This window comes from Capra hircus, chromosome 3, assembly GCF_001704415.2.
Source record: "Capra hircus breed San Clemente chromosome 3, ASM170441v1, whole genome shotgun sequence".
Lineage (NCBI taxonomy): Eukaryota > Metazoa > Chordata > Mammalia > Artiodactyla > Bovidae > Capra > Capra hircus.
The window spans coordinates 109,142,995-109,165,691 of record NC_030810.1 but is presented as its reverse complement, the minus strand read 5'-3'; the positions used below and the strand labels follow the sequence as shown (position 1 = coordinate 109,165,691).

General features: G+C 38.0%; 1 protein-coding gene across 1 annotated transcript; it reads left to right on the top strand.

Moving 5' to 3' along the window:
- LOC102184679 (interferon-inducible protein AIM2) lies at positions 2,360-19,540 on the top strand. The gene is given in 6 exon segments (XM_018046539.1): positions 2,360-2,476; positions 11,136-11,294; positions 11,296-11,424; positions 18,920-19,025; positions 19,028-19,132; positions 19,491-19,540. Coding segments are annotated over 6 exon segments (666 nt in total).

Genomic DNA, 22,697 nt, shown 5'->3' with positions numbered 1-22,697 from the left:
TTCCATTATTAAAATATATTATTTTCTAAGATTTACTCAGCCAAAGGGCAGAGTGAATTGGAATTTAAATTTCATGTATATTTTTTCACGTATTTTTTTTTCCTTGATATATATTGACTTATTGAGTTGAGGGAAATTTAAAGCATTGGAGTAATGGTGTTTGGATAGAGAATTTCCTTTTCTTTGAGTTTCAAATTGGACCTTATGAATTTTGGGCCCATGGGAAGAAGCTCTTATGCACAGAAATTAATGTTCTTGCTTTCTTAAAATGTTTAAGCTACACCTCATGAGTGTCAGAAAGAAAAAAGACAGGGATTATTTACATGCAAGTGGTAGAAAGTTGGTGGAGGAACTGCTTACTGACTTACTGGCCATGACAAAGGAAGACCGCTTTTCAGGTTTATAAAGCCAAAAACCAATGTAAGCCCTTCACTCTAGTCTTAGGATCACCAACTATTATAGTAAAGAATAGGATCACTTTGGGAACAGAGATATAGCTCCTCCAGGGGATCGAAATATGGCAAGTTATTGCTTCCTAGTGTTATGATAGTGACTTAGGGCTTGTATGATGTTGTAGTTTCAGAATGTATTGATATATCCAGAATAAAAATACAACCATGGTGTAAATTATTATTGTATTCTCCAGTGAAAACATTTTTATGGTTAAAAATTACTATTAGCAGAAATGCATTAAAATAAATTTCATAACTGATTTTGCTATGGCTTACTTTACAATCTATACAAATGGAATTACTTTAAATTTCCCTATATTTTATCATAGTTTACTTCTCAGAAAGCTGGATTATTTTCTTTGGGGATAAAAATATCTAAGTTACTTAACTTGAATATATTTTGTAAATAAAACTTCTCAACATTTCTTCTTTTTCAAATCATCTTAGGAGATATCTGAGTTGACCACATGATTTTTTCTTGGCTTTCATCTATGCTATTCCAGGCTTAGAAAGCCCAGTTAGAGAATACACATTGAAGAGATAAATGTAAATGATGAATATAAATGATGGCATAAGTACATGACACTACAATGATAGGGACTGATTATGTCTTGCAGCGTAGTTTTCTCTGCTCTATGAAGTTAGAAGACGTAGGTTTTAGAGATGGCCTCAAGGTGGCAGTGATTACATGTAATTGCTCCAAGTAACCCAAAGCCTTGTGATTTTTTTGTGTGAGCCAGGAATCTAAAGGTGTTGGTGAACATGGGTTGAAAATATTTAGGAATGTCTTTTATTTTTTCTGTCAACTGAATAATTTATTCCTCTCTGTCCAGGATAGCACCAAATTTCCCCTACTGCAATCTTTTTTCCATTTGCTATTGTAATGATACTAGAATTTTATTATCCTGACGAGGCAAAAATGATCCAATAAGGAATAAAATTTCAGAAAAATCACCAGTACAGAATGACTGGTAGCTCTGAGCTCCTTGTAAGAAGTCAATTAGGTTCCTGTTTTATTTTAAATTCCATCCTAGATTATTCTTAGGTATATTTTGCATGTAGCAAATTTGTTCGTGCTCCATGCCACCCCTAGCTATTCTGGTGGGAAACCAGTTTTTGTTTTGTTTCCTTGTAGGTTTCATCTTCCATCTTTTGTTGAAGGTTCTTTCTGTGTAACCAGAAATGTCTGCACATTTACTACTGTGTAATGTTCTTCTCACAACCCCTCCTCATTTGAAGTAGATGGAACTATACTCAATATCTTGTAATAACCTACCATGGAAAAGAATCTGAAGTACATATATATATATCTGAATCAATTTGCTGTACACTTGAAAGTAACAGAATATTGTAAATTAAGTATACTTCAATAATAAAAACAAAAACAAAGAATGCCTGTTCTTTCCTTCCTCTCTTCCCCAAATAATTGAAAAAGAACATCTTAAGAAATGATATTTTAGAAATCAAGACTGGAAGTTGACTTTTCATGATGAAATATAATTTGACCTTTGACCTGGGGCATCCAAGCCAGATGGTACAGCTGCACTGCGGTGGCGTTCTTGAGGGCCAGGTTGTCATCCACCCATCCATCCCCTTATCTATTCAGTAAATATCTCTTGAGTTCCTAATAAGTAATAGGAACTGTTTTAGGTTCTGGTGATAAAACAGGGAGTTAAAAACAAATCCAAGTTCTACAGAGATTTTATGCTAAAGAGAAAGGTACATCTTTTTCTTGACCACAAATTAATGAATTAATAATCTGAGGTAAAACTTCCAGCTGAAAGGAAGATAGTCTTTGGAGAGCATGTGTCAAGGAAGCCTAACAACAGCCAGGGGTTAGAGTGGGAGCTGTGGCTTCTCTTGAGAGATGACTTTTGTGCTAAACTCTGAAAATGAACAGGAACGGAATGTGTCTTCAGTCAGAGGAAACACAGTGTGAAAAATACCTGTGGCAGGAGTTTGACTTTCTTAAGGGTTTGAAAGACAATGGGAGTGGCTGTGGCACAGAGAATCTCCGAAGGGTGGTATGATGCCTTGTAAGGCCTGTAGAACATGATTAGAATACTTTGTTTCCAGAAAAATCAGAAGTGATTGAACAAAAAGTTTTGAACCATAGAGTGTTAATAGAGCTCATTTTAAACTTATCCTTCTAGATATTGTTTGGCAAAAAATGAGTAACCAATTTGACTTTGGGGAGAACAACTATTGCCATAAGCCTGGAAGAGATACTAGTAACTTTGATTTGGAAATGTAGGAAGATATACTGAATTGAAGGAGATTTGAGAAGTATTAAGACTTGGTGATAATTAGAAATGAAATGTTGGTGAGTAGGCTTTGTCAGGGAGTATATTTTAGTTTTATCCAAATAAGTTACCAGGTGAAATATGCATATATATGTGTATATATATATATACAGATGGTAACAAATACATATATATATACCTTATACATTAAATATATAAGGTATATATATGTGTATATATAATATTAATTTTATTGTAGTATATAAAAAATAAAGAAGGTACACAGATTTAAGACAATTCAACAAATTATCAAAAAAGTAAATGTAACATGATATACTGTCTTATTTATTTATTTATTTTAACTTATTTAATTTACTTTTTTTACTTTACAATATTGCATTGGTTTTGCCATACATCAACATGAATCCGCCACGGGTGTACAAGTGTTCCCCATCCTGCACCTCTGAAGTCCCTTTTTTGCTCCAAGACACACTTAAAGATTGCCATTATCTTGAATTCTAACAGCAGAGACTAATTGTACCTGTTTTTTAATATAAAAATAATTTTACAGTTTAATCTATTTTGTGTCTTTTTTCAAATGACGTTAGTAGCTTGTAGCAGTTGTTTGTTCATTTTAATTTCTGTACAACATTTCATGTTTTAGTTTTATACATATAATATATGAGAGAGTCTACTGCTGCTTGTTATTTGGGGACATTATGAATACTGCTGCTATAATCACATGTTCATTACAAATATAAACATTATATACATGTCTTTTCATTTATATGTATGTAAACATATGGGCTTCCCTGGTATCTCAGCTGGTAAAGAATCTATCTGCAATACAGGAAACCCCAATTCGATTCCTGGGTTGGGACGATCTCCTGGAGAAGGGATAGGCTTCCTACTCCAGTATTCTTGGGCTTCCCTGGATGGTAACAAATCTGACTGTAATGTGGGAGACCTGGTCCAGTCCCTGGGTTGGGAAGATCCTCTGGATGAGGACATGGCAACCCACTCCAGTATTCTTGCCTGGAGATCTCCATGGACAGAGGAGCCTGGAGGGCTACAATCCTTGGGGCTGTAAAGAGTTGGACTCAGCTGAAAGAATAAGCACAGCACAACATATGCAATCATAGACATATATATATATATATATATATATAATACTGTATATGTGTGTAAATCTTTCACTTGACTGTATACCTATGAATGGAATTAATGGAAATAAGTTTAGTATATATTGAATTTTAGCAAACAGTGCCCAACTATTTCCCAAAGTGATGTAGCAGTTTGAAATTTTTACTTAGATCACAGTTTTTTAAAAATCTTATTATAAAATATTTGTCATTTTAAAGAGTATTTTAATATGAATTTCTCGGACAAATTTTGAGGTTGAGCACAATTTATATTTATATGGTTACTAGCCATTTGTATATCTTATTTGTCAAGTGACAATTCATTATTTGCCAACTTATCTTGTGGTGTGTCTACCTTTTAAATACGTGTGTATGAGAGTAATATATATTCTGGACACCAGTACTTTATTTTATATATATATATATATATATATATATATATATACACACACACATAAAATATTAAAAAGTGAACCCCTTGGATACACTATTATCTCAGTCAATACATGGAAATCCATCTGTTTTCTCACTTTGTGGCTTGCTTTTCACACTCTTGATAGTCCCTTTTGGGGAACTGGATGAATTGATGCCACGGTATGTTGTAAACACAACTATCACACCTTGCATTGCAACCACGCAGATGCTCATCAGGCGGTGGAAATTGTTTCTTAACCTCTGAAACTGTATGTAGGCATGCGATTTGCTTTAGCCAATGGGGCATTAGGAAACATGAAAGGAGTGAAAACCACTTGCGCACTGGAGCTTGCCTTGTCTTATTCCTGGGAACCCTTCTGTCTTCATGTGAACAAACCTTGCTGACCCTTTAGGTGATGAGACACCACAAGGGCTGAGGCCCCAGCTATCATAGTCTCCTCAGTCTCTCAGCTGAGGTCCCATACGATGTGAGACGTCAGACGGTCATCGAACCTCTCTGAGCCAATCACGATTGCAGAAATTGCTTGGACAATCTACAGTGTTATAAGAGATAATAAATGTTTGTTGTTCTAAGCTAAGTATGGAGTGGTTTATTGTACAGCAAAAATTAACTGATACACTTCCAGCCTTTTGTGGTATTATTCAATTCAGTTCAGTTGCTCAATCGTGTCTTGACTGCAATTCCATGACTGCAGAGTGCCAGGCCTCCCTTGTCCATCACCAACACCCAGAGCTTGCTCAAACTCATGCCCATCGAGCTGGTGATGCCATCTAACCATCTCATTGTCTGTCACCCCCTTCTCCTCCTGCCTTCAATCTTTCCCAGCATCAGGGTCTTTTCCAGTGAGTCAGTTCTTTGCATCAGGTGGCCAAAGTATCAGGGCTTCAGCTTCAATATCAGTCCTTCCAATGACTGCTATTATTATTATTATTATTATATATTTTACCTCTACATGTTATAATCACATAAAACGTCATCAATATCATCATCAGTGTCACTCTCCTCATCACTGTTGTGATATTAAACTGCCAGTACTCTTCATATTTACTCATATATTTGACTTTTTAAGTGTTCTTCATTATTTCATTAATTTTTTGCTTCTGTGTGATGTTTCTTTCTTATAGTCTGAATAATTCCCTTTGTTATATCCTACAGTAGGTTTCTGATTAATGTATTCTTGTAGATAAACATTTATATCTGACTTCCATTTTTGAAAATACTTTATATTGCTTTCTTATTCTTTCAGTACTTCAAAGATGTCCTTATAATACCTTCTAGAACATAATTTCTAATGAAACGTCAGCTATTGGGCTTATTACATTTCCTTTCAATGCAATGTGTATTTTTTTTTGTTCTTAGATCTTTTAAGATTTTTCTCTTTATTTTGTTTTCCATTACTTTTTCTGTGATGTACTAAGTTTATGCTTTCTTTGTATATTTTCTGCTGATGGTTTACTAAGCATCTGAAATCTATGCGTTGATTCCCTTTAAGCTGTTGGCAAACTCTCCGCCACCATCTCCTCAAATTTCCTCTGCTCTGTTCTCTTCCACCTTGGAATTCCACGAACAGGACATGTTGAACACTTTCTACATATTTCTTTATGCTCTCTTCTGTTTTTTCATTCTATTTTTTTCTTCATTTGATTGCGTTTTTGTGATTTCCATTGACCAGTTTTCTAGATAATCTTGTCGTCTGCTGTATTCAGTCTTCTCTTCAATCTTTCCAACGTGTTGTTAAAAGCAGATATTGTATTTTCATCTTTATAAGATACATTGGCTGCATGTACATACATCTTTATAACATACATTACCATCTTTTATAGATGGTGATTCTTTGTTGAAGTGATCTATTGACATTTTCATCAGTATTATGTGCATCATTTCCTTTCTTTAGCATGACAATCTTAGTTATTTTTTTAATTTATTTTTTCCTAGTCATTTTATTTATTTATTTTTTACTTTACAACATTGTATTGGTTTTGCCATACATCAACATGAATCCGCCATGGGTATACACATGTTCCCCATCCTGAACCTCCCTCCGACCTCCCTCCCCATATCTAATTCCCTAATCTCGTCATAGGTGGTTTTGCTTGTATTGCCTTCCTTGTTCTTGATTATGACTCTTTAGGTTCTTGGTTCATCACTTTTTTTTTCTTGATGTTTTCTCATGCTTTTGAGTCCTATTCTTCTAAGTAAAATTTTCTAATTTTTGTATTTATTTTCTGTGACAGGATTTGTTTCTAATAAGTAAGCCCATCATTGTCAGAGGCAGAATGTATTCATGTGTCATTATATCCCTATACCTCTATATCTGAAGGATTTACTTACTGCTACAATATACTGATGCAGTTGTAGGATGTCTGTGTGTGTGTGTGTGTATAATCCCAGGGCAGGTTTTGACTCAAGACAATTTTACTTTATTCCTGAGGGGAAATAATATTTACATTTTCCTCAGATGTCTATGTTCAATCTTTTGGGGTTAATATGTGTTTGTTTACTTTTAACTAGTTGATAAGAAATACAAACAGATAAAAGGAACAAATCTAGTGAAAGAGAGAAGTCAAGCTGAAGTGATGCCTGATGCTTCTGCAGTTCCCAGAAGTGTCTCCTCACATTAGGTGTGACGGGCAAGTGGAGGAGCCTCAGTCCTTGTCAGAGCATCCTCCAGTCCTTGTCCTTGTCATGTCCCACACTGGAGTCCTCTGTTCTCTATCACACAACATGCAAGTAAAGAGAGCAAGGCTACAATATGAATGGTACATCTGGGTAACAAAAAGAGAAATTGCTTCAGATTCATTGGATTAAACATCTATTGAGCTCCTAATCTTTGCTAGGCTCTGGGCATCTTAACACATTGTTACAGGGTAGATTCTATAAGAAGAAAACTGAGATAGTGGTTTTCAGGCAATACCTGTGAGAATGCTCTCAGGATTAGTACTTATGAAGGAATGATGTAGGAAAAGAGCAAGAATTTCAGTTCCATTGCATCATGACAAAGACCCCAGCCACTCCACAGGGAGCTGAAGCTGGGAGTGCCTTTCAGAGTTGTCATGATTTAGGTGCAGAAAGGAAGATCTTTAGGCACCTGTGCTAAGATGATATGGCCCTCCTCAGGCAAGAGTGATGACTGGAGAAGGTCTTGGCTTCTGGAATAATTATCTTTTCTATAAAGGATCAGGCTTCTCAGGTGGCTCAATAGTACAGTATTTCTCTTAGTTTACAAGGAGATAAGATTCATATGCAAGTGGTACCTTCCAGTCATCAGTAAGGAAAATACACATAGAGGTATCAAAGAGAAATCTTTGAGTAGACTTGAGTGAATCTAACTGGCCACCTGATGTGAAGAACTGACTCATTGGAAAAGACCCTGATGCTGGGAAAGATTGAGGGCAGGAGGAGAAGGGGATGACAGAGAATGAGATGGTTGGATAGCAACACTGACTTGATGAATATGAATTTGAGTAAGCTCCGGGAATTGGTGATGGACAGGGAAGACTGGCATGCTGCAGTCCATGGGGTTGCAAAGATTTGGACCAACTGAGTAACTGAACTGACCGAGTGAATCTGACATTTTCCTGAATTGGTTGGTTCAAATAGTCTGTGTCGCTGTCCATCAGTGTCCTCTAGTGAGTAGACATGTCTTGTACTCCAGGTCCTAGTAGAGATCCCATTCAGAAGTGCCTACAGTTTTCCTTGTATGCATCATTTTTTTTTCTCTATTTTCCTTTGACTCTAGACAGCAAATCCCTTTTTAAAAGCAGCATTGCTTCTAAAACAACCCACCTCCTCATATCTTATCTCAGGTAATTTGGAGAAGAACAACAACAAAAAATTAGTATTACTCTTATCACCTAGAGAAAACCTAGTTGATATTGGTAACTATCTAACGTGTTTGTATGTGTGACTTGTTTCCCCACTAAGAAAAAACATTGTATATTCTTTTTGGGGCCTTTACCTTTTTTGAATCAATTGTAACAGTTGACCTCACTATTCCTCTAAGGCAGTTTTAATATTTATATAGTGCTCTATTGTTTGACTATAACACATTTTACTCAATTAAATCTCTATCCATCTGAATGCAGAGTTCCAAAGAATAGCAAGGAGGATAAGAAAGCCTTCCTCAGCGATTAATGCAAAGAAATAGAGGAAAACAATAGAATAGGAAAGACTAGAGATCTCTTCAAGAAAATTAGAGATACCAAGGGAACATTTCATTCAAAGATGGGCAAAATACAGAACAGAAACAGTATGGACCTAACAGAAGCAGAAGGTATTAAGAAGAGTGGCAAGAATATACAGAAGAACTGTAAAGAAAAAAAAAAAAAAGGTCTTAATGATCCAGGTAACCACGATGGTGTGATCACTCACCTAGTGCCAGACGTCCTGAAGTGTGAAGTCAAGTGGGCCTTAGGAGACATTACTATGAACAAAGCTAGTAGAGGTGATGGAATTCCAGCTGAGCCATTTCAAGTCCTAAAATAAGATGCTATTAAAGTGTTGCACTCAGTATGGCAGCAAATTTGGAAAACTCAGCAGTGCAACAGAACTGCAGGAGATAATGAAGGACAGGGAAGCCTGGTGTGCTGCAGTCCATGGGGTCACAAAGAGTCAGACACGACTGAGCAACTAAACAAGAAGAAGAAATTATTGCAATTTTTGTAATTATAAATAGCAAGATCTAATGCTTTTCTATAAACCTTAGTGGGTAGCTTGTTATTTCTAAGGGCAAATTTATAAACATACAATTGATTCTTCTTTTTAATTCTCCCTATAACTCACTCATAGAATCTGTGACTTAGGTCATTCCCTTTGCTCACATTTAGCTTAATCTCTCATTTTATCAAGCAGAGGAGTGTTGTTAAAAAATTGGGAAGGTCAGGCAGATAATTGAGCTCCCTCACTTAACTACCATTCAGTTTACTACAATTGCTCAGTTGTGTCTGACTTTTTGTGACCCCATGGACTGCAGCATGCCAGGCTTACCTGTCCACCACCAACTTCCAGAGCTTGCTCAAACTCATGTCTATTGAGTCAGTGATGCCATCCAATCATCTCATCCTCTGTCATCCCCTCTTCCTCCTGTCTTCAATCTTTCCTAGCATCAGGGTCTTTTCCAATGAGTCAGTTCTTCGCATCAGGTGGCCAAAGTATTGGAGTTTCATCTTCAACATCAGTCCTTCTAATGAACACCCAGGACTGATTTCCTTTGTTGTCCCAGGGAATCTCAAGAGACTTTTCCAACACCAACTTGATTCTAGCTTGTGCTTGATTCAGTCCAGCATTTCACATGATGGAAATGCTGTATATAAGTTAAATGGAAATTCATATAAGTTAAATAAGCAAGGTGACAATATACAGCCTTGATATACTCCTGTCCCAATTTGAAACCAGTCCATTGTTCCATGTCCGGTTCTAACTGTTGCTTCTTGACCTGCATACAGATTTCTCAGAAGGCAGAAGGTGGTCTGGTATTTCCATCTCTTTAAGAATTTTTCACAGTTTGTTGTGATCCACACAGTCAAAGTCTTTGGCATAGTTAATGAAGCAGAAGAAGATATTTTTCTGGAACCCTCTTGCTTTTTTGATGATAGAAGATGTTTTTCTGGAACTCTCTTGCTTTTTTGATGATTCAATGGATTTCAGCAATTTGATCTCTGGTTTCTTTGCCTTTTTAAAATCCAGCTTGAACATCTGGAAGTTCTTGGTTCATGTACTGTTGAAGCCTAGCTTGGAGAATTTTGAGCATTACTTCGCTAGTGTGTGAGACGAGTGCAATCATGTGGTAATCTGAACATTCTTTGGCATTGACTTTCTTTGGGATTGGAATGAAAACTGACCTTTCCCAGTCCTGTTGCCACGCTGAGTTTTCCAAATTTGCTGGCATTTGAGTGCAGCTCTTTAACAGCATCATATTTTAGGATTTGAAATGGCTCAGCTGGAATTCCATCACCTCCATTAGCTTTGCTCATAGTGATGCTTCCTAAGGCCCACTTGAATTTGCACTCCAGGATGTCTGGCTCTAGAGGAGTGATCACACCATCGTGATTATCTGGGTCAATAAATCTTTTTGATATAGTTCTTCTGTGTATTGCTGCCACCTCTTCTTAATATTTTCTGCTTCTGTTAGGTCCATACCATTTCTGTCCTTTATTTTGCCCATCTTCAAATGAAATATTCCCTTGGTATCTCTATTTTTCTTGAAGAGATCTGTAGTCATTCCCATTCTATTGTTTCTTATATTTCTTTGATTGATTACTTAGGAAGGCTTTTTACCTCTCCTTGATATTCTTTGGAACTCTGCATTCTGATGGGTATATCTTTACTTTTCTCCTTTGCCTTTTGTGTATCTACAAGAATAAAATGAATATTCAGGACAATATTTGGTGGAGGATTGAGAACATCTTGTGCTCTAATGGAGTCAGAAGAAGGAGATAGGATGAGAGTCACTGTTTTGCCTTAATTTGTAATGTCTCAGAGGTCTGATGTGCTCTTTAAATATAGTAGAAAAACAAGGATGCAGATCAGGGAGTCGGCCTGCAAAGGGCATTATACTATCTCTTTTGAACACAGGACATGAAATCTTCCCTAAAGAGGCTTTTGTCAGTCTAGATCTCAAATCTCTAACTCCTCTATGTCTCTTTCTTTGACTCCACCTATCTTTGGCTGGCTTTCTGAGGTTTATCATAAAGACTGAAGAAAAGTCTCCTTAATTGTATCTTTTTCACTCAATCTAATATCTTTCTTCTGTTGTCTTCAGTCTTAGCAGAAATAGATGGTGGTGCATCAAGAATTCATCAGGCAAGAGTGTTTCAGAAAGGCCCTGTGGCAGTCATGGTACTGGAAGCAATGAAGGCCCAAGAAAGGGAAGCAGGAGATGCGTCATGCTGCAGTGTCTACTGAGAGTGAATTCTTTTTTGTAAAAGTTTTCAATAAGAAGCTCAAGGATAAATTCACTCCAAGCAAAATAATTATGATATCAAAATATTATTGGCACAGTTGTTTCCTGGAAATGATGCTGAATTTCCCTGGTGTGTGGCACTGAATTTGACCAGATCAGTGTCTCAAAGCATATTATCAGAAAAGATGGTAGTACCAGAAAGGTCAATAAACTTCAATTTCAGCCCCAGAGAACAACTTGTGAATGGGCTGTTTGTAGACTAAGTAGTTTTCTATATGTAATCTAAAATTGATTAGTGAGAATAACTTATTCTCAGCTATGAGCTTGGAGAGATTTTAGAAATTATTCATTTAAAATATTTTTGCTTTTGTTTTTTTTATTTCTTTTTATTTTCATTTTTTTTTAATTTTTACTTTATTTTACTTTACAATACTGTATTGGTTTTGCCCTACATTGACATGAATCCACCACGGGTGTATACAAGCTCCCAATCCTGAATCCCCCTCCCTCTTCCCACCCCATATCATCTCTCTGGATCATCCCCATGCACCAGCCCCAAGCATCCTGCATCCTGTATCGAACATAGACTGGCACTTCGTTTCTTACATGATAGTATACATATTTCAATGCCATTCTCCCAAATCATACCATCCTCTCCCTCTCCCTCAGAGTCCAAAAGTCCATTCTACACATCTGTGTCTCTTTTGCTGTCTCGCATACAGGGTCATCATTATCATCTTTCTAAATTCCGTATATATGTGTCAGTATACTGTATTAGTGTTTTTCTTTCTGGCTTACTTCACTCTGTATATTTGGCTCCAGTTTCATCCATCTCATTAGAACTGATTCAAATGTATTCTTTTTAATGGCTGAGTAATACTCCATTGTGTTTTAAATAGAAAAAGTAAAAAAAATGAGCCCCCAAAACTAAAAGAGCTGTAGAGTGAATGTACTAAAACTGAAATATATTAGAAGTGTTTTTATTTTCAAGAAGATGTTGTAATCCTGTTTTGAATTTCTTTTCTTTTTGTAGCTTCTGAGAAAGCATGTTCCTGAGGGCTAATTCGCTGCAGTTGTGTCTGGCTCTTTGTGACCCCATGGACTGTATCCCGCCAGGATCCTCTGTCCATGGGATTCTCCAGGCAAGAATACTTGGGTGGGTTGCCATGCCCTCCTCCAGGGGATCTTCCTGACCTAGGGATCAAACCCTTGCCTCTTATGTCTCCTGCTTTGGCAGATGGGTTCTTTATGACTAGCACCACCTGGGAAGCTCCCCAAAGTTCTTCATACATAAATAATGTTTGCCTTGTAGGTAATTTCACATTTATATGTATGGTATGTATTCTAAATGAATAGTGCTATAAATACAGAATTACTACAGTTGGTGAAAAATTGATTTGAAAGAAGGCTAGATTAAGGAATATGAATAGAAGAAGAAAACAGATGACAGAGTTAGTATGAGAAGGCTTATTAGAAGTGAGGAATAATAATATATTTTGACTCTCAGCCTCAGGGAACTAGCCTTGTGTGACTGCTTCTGGTTGAGACTAACACCAAAAGCCCCAGAGAGAGAAGCTGCTTACTCTGCTTCCAGGAGCTTAAGGCTAAGCATTACTGTTTTGAGTTTAGTGAAGAGGAACTGATAGTGAGAATCTGTCCTTCTGAAAAAGTCAAGCTAAAATTAATCTTGGATAAGAAGGCCATGGTCTATATCCTTGTTTTGAGCTTTCGATTTGGCCAACCATACACCTATGTATTTATTGAACTCATTAAATTAAACTTAAAATCTTATCTATCTTCTAGGTAATTGATCAGCACTCTGCTCACTTTTTACTTGGACTTGACTGTGAATGATTTCTTGTCCTTTATTCCTGTAAGGGAAGATAAATTTTCTCTTCTTTCTTTCTAGATTTTTTGGTTGCTCTAATAATTCACTTGACATAAAAAAGGTTAACAAGAGAAAAAAAAAAAAAGTAATTCCGTATATATGGGAGCCTCCTGAAAAACATGGGACTCAAAGACAGCCAGGCAATTGAAGTTTATAGACCATCCTGAACTAAGGAGAAGCGGGTAGGGACCCGGGGCCTCAAAGTGGAGGAAAACAATTCATAGGAAGAAGAAGACAAGAACAGATGTTTAGGAAACAGATGTTTGACTTGCCATGCAGATAAAGATAAACCATTCTGCAGAGGGTGGGATGATTTGACACAATAGCATTGAAACATACAAATTACCATATGTAAAACAGATAACAAGCAAGAGTTTGATGTATGGCACAGGGAACTAAAAGCCTGGGCTCTGTGACAACCTGGAAGGATGGGGTGGGGAGGCAGTTGGGCGGGGGGTGGGGCAGTCCAAGAGGAAGGAGATGCAGGTATACCTGTGACCTATCCATGTTGATGTATGACAGAAACCATCACAATATTGTAATTATCCTCCAATTAAAATAAGTAAATTTAAAATGATAAACCTTTCTGATACAAATGTTTATATCTGGTAATAGCCCACTTTCTGGTATAGGTCCCCTCAGTTCAGTTCAGTTCAGTTCAGTTCAGTCGCTCAGTCGTGTCTGACTCTTTGCGACCCCATGAATCGCAGCACGCCAGGCCTCCCTGTCCATCACCAACTCCCGGAGTTCACTCAGACTCACGTCCATCGAGTCAGTGATGCCATCCAGCCATCTCATCCTCGGTCATCACCTTCTCTTCCTGCTCCCAATCCCTCCCAGCATCAGAGTCTTTTCCAATGAGCCAACTCTTCACATGAGGTGGCCAAAGTACTGGAGTTTCAGCTTTAGCATCATTCCTTCCAAAGAAATCCCAGGGCTGATCTCCTTCAGAATGGACTGGTTGGATCTCCTTGCAGTCCAAGGGACTCTCAAGAGTCTTCTCCAACACCACAGTTCAAAAGCATCAGTTCTTTGGCTCTCAGCCTTCTTCACAGTCCAACTCTCACATCCATACACGACTACTGGAAAAACCATAGTCTCGACTAGACGGACCTTTGTTGGCAAAGTAATGTCTCTGCGTTTGAATATGCTATCTAGGTTGGTCATAACTTTTCTTCCAAGGAGCAAACGTCTTTTAATTTCATGGCTGCAGTCACCATTTGCAGTGATTTTGGAGCCCCCAAAAATAAAGTCTAACATTGTTTCCACTGTTTCCCCATCTATTTCCCATGAAGTGATGGGACTGGATGCCATGATCTTCGTTTTCTGCATGTTGAGCTTTAAGCCAACTTTTTCACTCTCATCTTTCACTTTCATCAAGAGGCCTTTTAGTTCCTCTTCACTTTCTGCCATAAGGGTGGTGTCATCTGCATATCTGAGGTTATTGATATTTCTCCCGACATCTTGATTCCAGCTTGTGTTTCTTCCAGTACAGCGTTTCTCATGATGTACTCTGCATAGAAGTTCAATAAGCATGGTGACAATATACAGCCTTGACATACTCCTTTTCCTATTTGGAACCAGTCTGTTGTTCCATGTTCAGTTCTAACTGTTGCTTCCTGACCTGCATATAGGTTTCTCAAGAGGCATGTCAGGTGGTCTGGTATTCCCATCTCTTTCAGAATTTTCCACAGTTTATTATGATCCACACAGTCAAAGGCCTTGGCATAGTCAATAAATCAGAAATAGATGTTTTTCTGGAACTCTCTTGCTTTTCCCATGATCCAGCAGATGTTGGCAATTTGATTTCTGGTTCCTCTGCCTTTTCTAAAACTAGTTTGACCATCTGGAAGTTCATGGTTCACATATTGCTGAAGCCTGGCTTGAAGAATTTTGAGCATTACTTTACTAGCATGTGAGATGAGTGTAATTGTGCGGTAGTTTGAGTATTCTTCAGCATTGCCTTTCTTTGGGATTGGAATGAAAACTCACCTTTTCCAGTCCTGTGACCACTGATGAGTTTTCCAAATTTGCTGGCATATTGAGTGCAACACTTTCACAGCATCATCTTTCAGGATTTGAAGCAGCTCAACTGGAATGCCATCATTTCCCCTAGCTTTGTTCGTAGTGATGCTTTCTAAGGCCCACTTGACTTCACATTCCAGGATGTCTGGCTCTAGGTGAGTCATCATTCCCTTGTGATTATCTGGGTCGTGAAGATCTTTTTTGTACAGTTCTTCTGTGTATTCTTGCCATCTGTTCCTACTTTCTTGTGCCTATGTTAGGTCCCCTACCTAAATATTATTTTGGTACTTTAAGGAGAGGTAGGAAATTTTTTGTGAGTCTGCTGAGCCTCAGTAGCCTTCAGTTCAAAATCCACAGGTCAAAGTTGAATATTTGGGGGTGACTTATTCTGCTTCCCATCACTCCTAACACTTATTTAGACTCTTTATGATTTTGTCTCATTTGCTCACATCTCTCCTAGATTTGTTCCTTTAAGTGGTTGTCCTCCAACACTGGGATATATTTCCCTTGTCTATTCTGACTACTGGCCTCACTAATTACTGTTTCACAGGGCCAACCTACCCTCCTAAGGGAGGGGAGTTTGGCACTGGAAAGATGCATAAAAGAGGCAATAGGATTTAAGTAAAAACTGTCTTCTCTATCTATCTGAATTTATGCTTTGCTGGAGCAGTCATGAAGAGATACTCCACGTCCAAGGTAAGAGAAACCCAAGTAAGACTGTAGGTGTTTCGAGAGAGCATCAGAGGGCAGACACACTGAAACCATAATCACAGAAAACTAGCAAATCTGATCATACGGACCACAGCCTTGTTTAACTCAATGAAACTAAGCCATGGCATGTGGGGCCACCCAAGACGGAGGGGTCATGGTGGAGAGGTCTGACAGAATGTGGTCCACTGGAGAAGGGAATGGCAGACCACTTCAGTATTCTTGCCTTGAGAACCCATGAAACGTATGAAAAGGTAAAAAGATAGGACACTGAAAGAGGAACTCCCTAGGTCAGTAGGTCCCCAATATGTTACTGGAGATCAGTGGAGAAATAACTCCAGAAAGAATGAAGGGATGGAGCCAAAGAAAAAGCAGTACCCAGCTGTGGATGTGACTGGTGATAGAAGCAAGGTCCAATGCTGTAAAGAGCAATATTGCATAGGAACCTGGAATGTTAGGTCCATGAATCAAGGCAAATTGGAAGGGGTCAAACAGGAGATGGCAAGAGTGAACGTCAACATTCTAGGAATCAGTGAACTAAAATGGACTGGAATGGGTGAATTTAACTCAGATGACCATTATATCTACTACTGTGGGCAGGAATCCCTTAGAAGAAATGGAGTAGCCATCATGGTCTACAAAAGAGTCCAAAATGCAGTACTTGGATAAAATCCCAAAAATGACAGAATGATCTCTGTTCATTTCCAAGGCAAATCATTCAGTATCACAATAATCCAAGCCTATGCCCCAACCTATAACATTGAAGAAGCTGGAGTTGAATGGTTCTATGAAGACCTACAAGACCTTTTAGAATTAACACCCAAAAAAGATGTCTGGGACCAGGAGCTGACTGTGGCTCAGATCATGAACTCCTTATTGCCAAATTCAGACTTAAATTGAACGAAGTAGGGAAAACCACTAGACCATTCAAGTATGACCTAAATCAAACTCCTTATGATTATACAGTGGAAGTGAGAAATAGATTTAAGGGACTAGATCTGATAGACAGAGACAGAGTGTCTGATGAATTATGGATGGAGGTCCTTGACATAGTACAGGAGACAGGGATTAAGATCATTCCCATGGAAAAGAAATGCAAAAAAGCACAATGGCTATCTGAAGAGGCCTTACAAATAGCTGTGAAAAGAAGAGAAGTGAAAAGCAAAGGAGAAAAGGAAAGATATAAGCATCTGAATGCAGAGTTCCAAAGAATAGCAAGGAGAGATAAGAAAGCCTTCCTCAGTGATCAATGCAAAGAATAGAGGAAAACAACAGAATGGGAAAGACTAGAGATCTCTTCAAGAAAATTAGAGATAGCAAGGGAACATTTCAGGCAAAGATGGGCTCAATAAAAGACAGAAATGGTATGGACCTAACAGAAGTAGAAGATATTAAGAAGAGGTGGCAAGAATACACAGAAGAACTGTACAAAAAATATCTTCACAACCCAGATAATCACGATGGTGTGATCACTCACCTAGAGCCAGACATCCTGGAATGTGAAGTCAAATGGGTCTTAGAAAGCATCACTATGAACAAAGCTAGTGGAGGTGATGGAATTCCAGTGGAGCTATTTCAAATCCTGAAAAATGATGCTGTGAAAGTGTTGCACTCAATATGCCAGCAAATTTGGAAAACTCAGCAGTGGCCACAGGACTGGAAAAGGTTTTTCATTTCAATCCCAAAGAAAGGCAATGCCAAAGAATGTTCAGACAACCACACGATTGCATTCATCTCACACATTCATTCTCTAAGTTAGGCTTCAGTAATACGTGAACTGTGAACTTCCAGATGTTCAAGCTGGTTTTAGAAAAGGCGGAGGAACCAGAGATCAAATTGTCAATAACTGGATCATTGAAAAATCACGAGAGTTCCAGAAAAACATCTATTTCTGCTTTATTGACTATGCCAAGGCCTTTGATTGTGTGGATCATAATAAACTGTGGAAAATTCTGAAAGAGATGGGAATACCAGACCACCTGACATGCCTCTTGAGAAACCTATATGCAGGTCAGGAAGCAACAGTTAGAACTGAACATGGAACAACAGACTGGTTCCAAATAGGAAAAGGAGTATATCAAGGCTGTATATTGCCACCCTGCTTATTGAACTTCTATGCAGAGTACACCATGAGAAACACTGGACTGGAAGAAGCACAAATTGGAATCAAGATTGCTGGGAGAAATATCAATAACCTCACATATGCAGATGACCCCACCCTTAGGGCAGAAAGTGAAGAGGAACTAAACAGCCTGAGGAACTAAGTGAAAAAGGAGAGTGAAAAAGTTGGCTTAAAGCTCAACATTCAGAAAACTAAGCTCATGGCATCTGGTCCCATCACTTCATGGGAAATAGATGGGGAAACAGTGGAAACAGTGTGAGACTTTATTTATTTATTTTTTGACTCCAAAATCACTGCAGATGGTGATTGCAGCTATGAAATTAAAAGACGCTTACTCCTTGGAAGGAAAGTTATGGCCAACCTAGATAGCATATTCAAAAGCAGAGACATTACTTTGCCGACTAAGGTCTGTCTAGTTAAGGCTATGGTTTTTCCTGTGGTCATGTATGGATGTGAGAGTTGGACTGTGAAGAAAGCTGAGCGCTGAAGAATTGATGCTTTTGAACTGTGGTGTTGGAGAAGATTCTTGAGAGTCCCTTGGGCTACAAAGAGATCCAAACAGTCCATCCTAAAGGAGATCAGTCCTGGGTATTCATTGGAAGGACTGATGCTGAAGCTGAAACTCCAATACTTTGGCCACCTCATGTGAAGAGTTGACTCAATGGAAAAGACCCTGATGACGGGAGGGATTGGGGGTTGGAGGATAAGGGGACAACAGAGGATGAGGTGGGTGGATGGCATCTCTGACTCGATGGACATGAGTTTGGGTAAGCTCTGAGAGTTGGTAATGGACAGGGAGGCATGGTGTGCTGCGATTCATGGGGTCGAAAAGAGTCGGACACGACTGAACAACTGAACTGAACTGAACTGAACATCTATTAACTATATATCTGCCCGTTTCAAGCCGGTTCTTTTTTTTTTTTTCTTTTTTTGGCCTTATATCTCTTTTTGGAGGCTGTTGCTGACTTCTGATGTCTGATTGATGTGGCATTCCTTAATCAGATTACCAAAAGTTTCGTGTTGATTTTATCTTTGCACAGAGCAGAACAGAAGGATCATATATTATGTGACCTAAATGACAGCACAGGAACGATAGAAGTATTGATGCTTGAAAAGAGAAGAAAATTCAGTGCAAGGAACGGAACAAACTTCAACTTACATTCTTAGAGTTATCAAAGACTGGCGAAAAACTATACCTGAAATCTAGAGTTCATAGTTTCATTAACAGAGAAGGCAATGGCATACCCCACTCCAGTACTCTTGCCTGGAAAATCCCATGGACAGAGGAGCCTGATGGGCTGCAGTCCATGGGGTCGCTAAGAGTCAGACACAACTGAGTGACTTCACTTTCACTTTTCACTTTCATGCATTGCAGAAGGAAATGACAAGCCACTCCAGTGTTCTTGCCTGGAGAATCCCAGAGATGGAGGAGCTTGGTGGGCTGCTGTCTATTGGGTTGCACCGAGTCAGACACAACTGAAGTGACTTGCAGCAGCAGCAGTTTCATTAAGGTGAGAACTTCATGAATGAAAGTCAACTCTCCAAAGGGGTAATGTTTTGTGCTTGTTTTCAGCAAAATGGACAGGTGTTATTGTACAGAATGTGGAAGACCCTGATACGTAGTACACCTACAGCTCAGAGAACTTAGGAGCCTCCTTGTTAGAAAATACACATCCCAGGCACACAGTTAAGAGGACATGGGCTTCATAAGGTTGAGACACATGCTGCGGTACCCATACAGCCCTACAAACAGTTCACTGGTAACACTGTAAGTCTAAAATAGATGGTTTCCTCAAAGCTAGACAAATTCTTCTGAAAGACATATTTACAAGTAGACACAGCCCAGCTGTATCTTTAGGACATGATATATTGAGGATATCTCTCAGAGTCAATTTGGCCATTTTTGCATCCTGAATAGTTCAGGAAAATTGAATCAGGATAAACCTGGAGGGCTGGAATCATTGATGACTTACAACCTTGTTTACTGATATGGCAGGAAATACATTTCTCAATACCTTTAAAACATGAAAATGCAAGTCATAGATTGAGACATAATATTTGCTAGACACATAGCTAGTAAAGATTCTGTACCCAGAATTTATAAAGAATTTTCAGAACTCAGTATATGAGAAAAAAACAGCTGAGTTTTTAAGATAAGCAAAAAAAAAAAAAAAAGATACACAGGCAGTAAATATGCACATAAAACAATACTCAACCTGACTTATCTTTGAAAGTGAAAGTGAAGTCACTCAGTCGTGCCCGACTCTTTGCGACACCATGGATAGTAGCCTGCCCCAAGCTCCTCCGTCCATGAGATTTTCAAAGCAAGAGTACTGGAGTGGGTTGCCATTTCCTTCTCCAGGGAATCTTCCCAACCCAGGGATCGAAAACCCAGGTCTCTCACGTTGTAGACAGACGCTTTACCATCTGAGCCACCAGGGAAGTCCAATAAGGGAACGCAAATTAAAACTACAGTGAGATACCACTATGCACCAATTAGAATGACAAAAATTTAAAAAGACTGACCATATCAATGGTTAGTGAGGATGAGGAGGAATTAGAATTCTCATACGATGTTGGAATGTTAAATGGCACACTTCTTTGTAAAAGAGTTAGACTGTTTTTTTTCAAATTAACATGCACCTACAATCCTAAACTCTGAGGAGGATACAGAGCAACTGAAATTCTCACAGATTGCTCTAAGGAATGAAAACTGCTACACTCACTTTAGAAAACTGATTGGCAATTTCTTATATATTTGAAATACATTTGCCATATGACCAACAATCTCACTCCAAGGGTTTCACTCATTGAAATGATATCACAGGTTACCACACAAAAATTTGGATGTGAATATTTGCAGCAGTTTTATTTGTAACTATGCAAAAGCATCAACAATCCAATTGTTTCTCTCTTGGGGGATGGATAAACAAATATTAGTGGGTCCACACACTGAATTCTACACATCAATAAAAAGGAATAAACCAATACACACAACTTATAGATGAATCCTAAACTCACTATGTTAAATGAAACTGGATTCAAAATGCTACATATATATATTAATTTCCATTTTAGGAAATTATGGAAATGAGTAAAGTTTATAAAAGTTTTCTTATTTAAAAAAAAAAAAAAAACTATGTTAGTGGTTGCCAGGAGCTTGGATTGAAGGAGGCACTGACAATAAAGTAACACGGAGGAAATTCTTGTTATGAAGGAACTTTTCTAATCATTAGAAATATGATTTTACCTTCTGTTCCACACTTTTCTTATGAAAGAAAAACAGTATCAACCTTCTAGAGCTAGTTTAAAATTAAGTGATACAAAATAATTGCAAAATATCAGGTATCAAGTATGTGATCAATAAATACACTGTAAGGAAGATACATTTAATGTCCTATAATCATCATGGAGTCAGACACGACTGAGCAACTTCACTTCTTCTTCACTTCTTCAACAAACCATCATGGAAAATAATACAAAAATAGAACATTAAAATATACGGCTGAATCAGTTTACCGTGTAGCAGAAACTAACAGATTGTAAATCAACTGTACTTCAATAAAATAAAAGTTAAAAGTGCACTATAAGTTTTAATGTTAGAAATCCACTTTCTGTCACTGTATTTCAAAGTAAATTATTCAGTGTTTGCCTAATGTAAATCTCTGCCTGGAGCAGCTTCCTCATAGGATTCATACACTGAGGACCAGAAAGCATAGCTGGAAAGCTACTGACCTATTGTACCTGAATAAATAAGTGGAAACAGTTATTTCACATCAGACAGGGCTAGAGTTACTTCCAACACATAGTCCTGACTTCATGTAAAACATCAGAAGCTGTCTTATGTGGTTCCTGAACTACCTAATTATGGCCCTTCCATGAGTCCAATTCTAAAATGTACACATGTTATATTTAAAATAGATAACAAGCAAGGACCTACTGTATAGCACATGGAACTCTGGTCAATGTTATGTAACACAGTGTTATGTAGCCTGAATGGGGAGGTTAGGGGGGAGTTGGGGAAGAATGGAAACGTGTATGTGTATGGCTGAGTTCCCTTCACTCTTCACCTGAAACTATCACAACATTGTTAGTTGCCTATACGCCAACACAAAATTAAAAGTTTTAAATAAATAAATAAAATATCCTTGTTTTGGACTACAGCAATCCAGTCTAGGACAGGGGTTGGCAATTGAAGCACAGACTGGATTGCATTTGGTGTGTAGAAACCTTTTGGGTTTCTCTGATGAGATTACATCTTAGTCAGTCTGTTCATACTTGATCTGAGTTATATCCTGTAAAGACCATACTAAAAGTATAAATCCAAATGGTGCTTTGGGACAGAGTGTCCCTCTCTGGTTTTCAGGCCAGAGTATTTGTTTTTAAACAACAAACCAATGAATTAGACTTCTAAGGAGGCATGCCTTTAGGGGAAAACATGATGTCTATTATTTTTCCAAATTATAAAAGTTATAGATGCAAAATTGGCATTGAAATAGACAGATAAGTACAAAAAAGAAAATGAAAGGCACCACAATATCCCATTCTTAGGAATTAGTAGGTAGTTGTATGTTGCTGTATTGTATATGTATATGCGTATATGATGTCACTTTTGTCATATACAAGCCATATGTCATCCATGTATAAAGCTACTGGGAATGTTAAAAAACAAAAGTAGTAAAATCAGCTATACCTGCAGTAAGCTATTAGGGGATACACAAAACAAAAGTATGTGAACTATGATGGCAAACCTCTTCATGGATCATTGCCTAGTCATGGC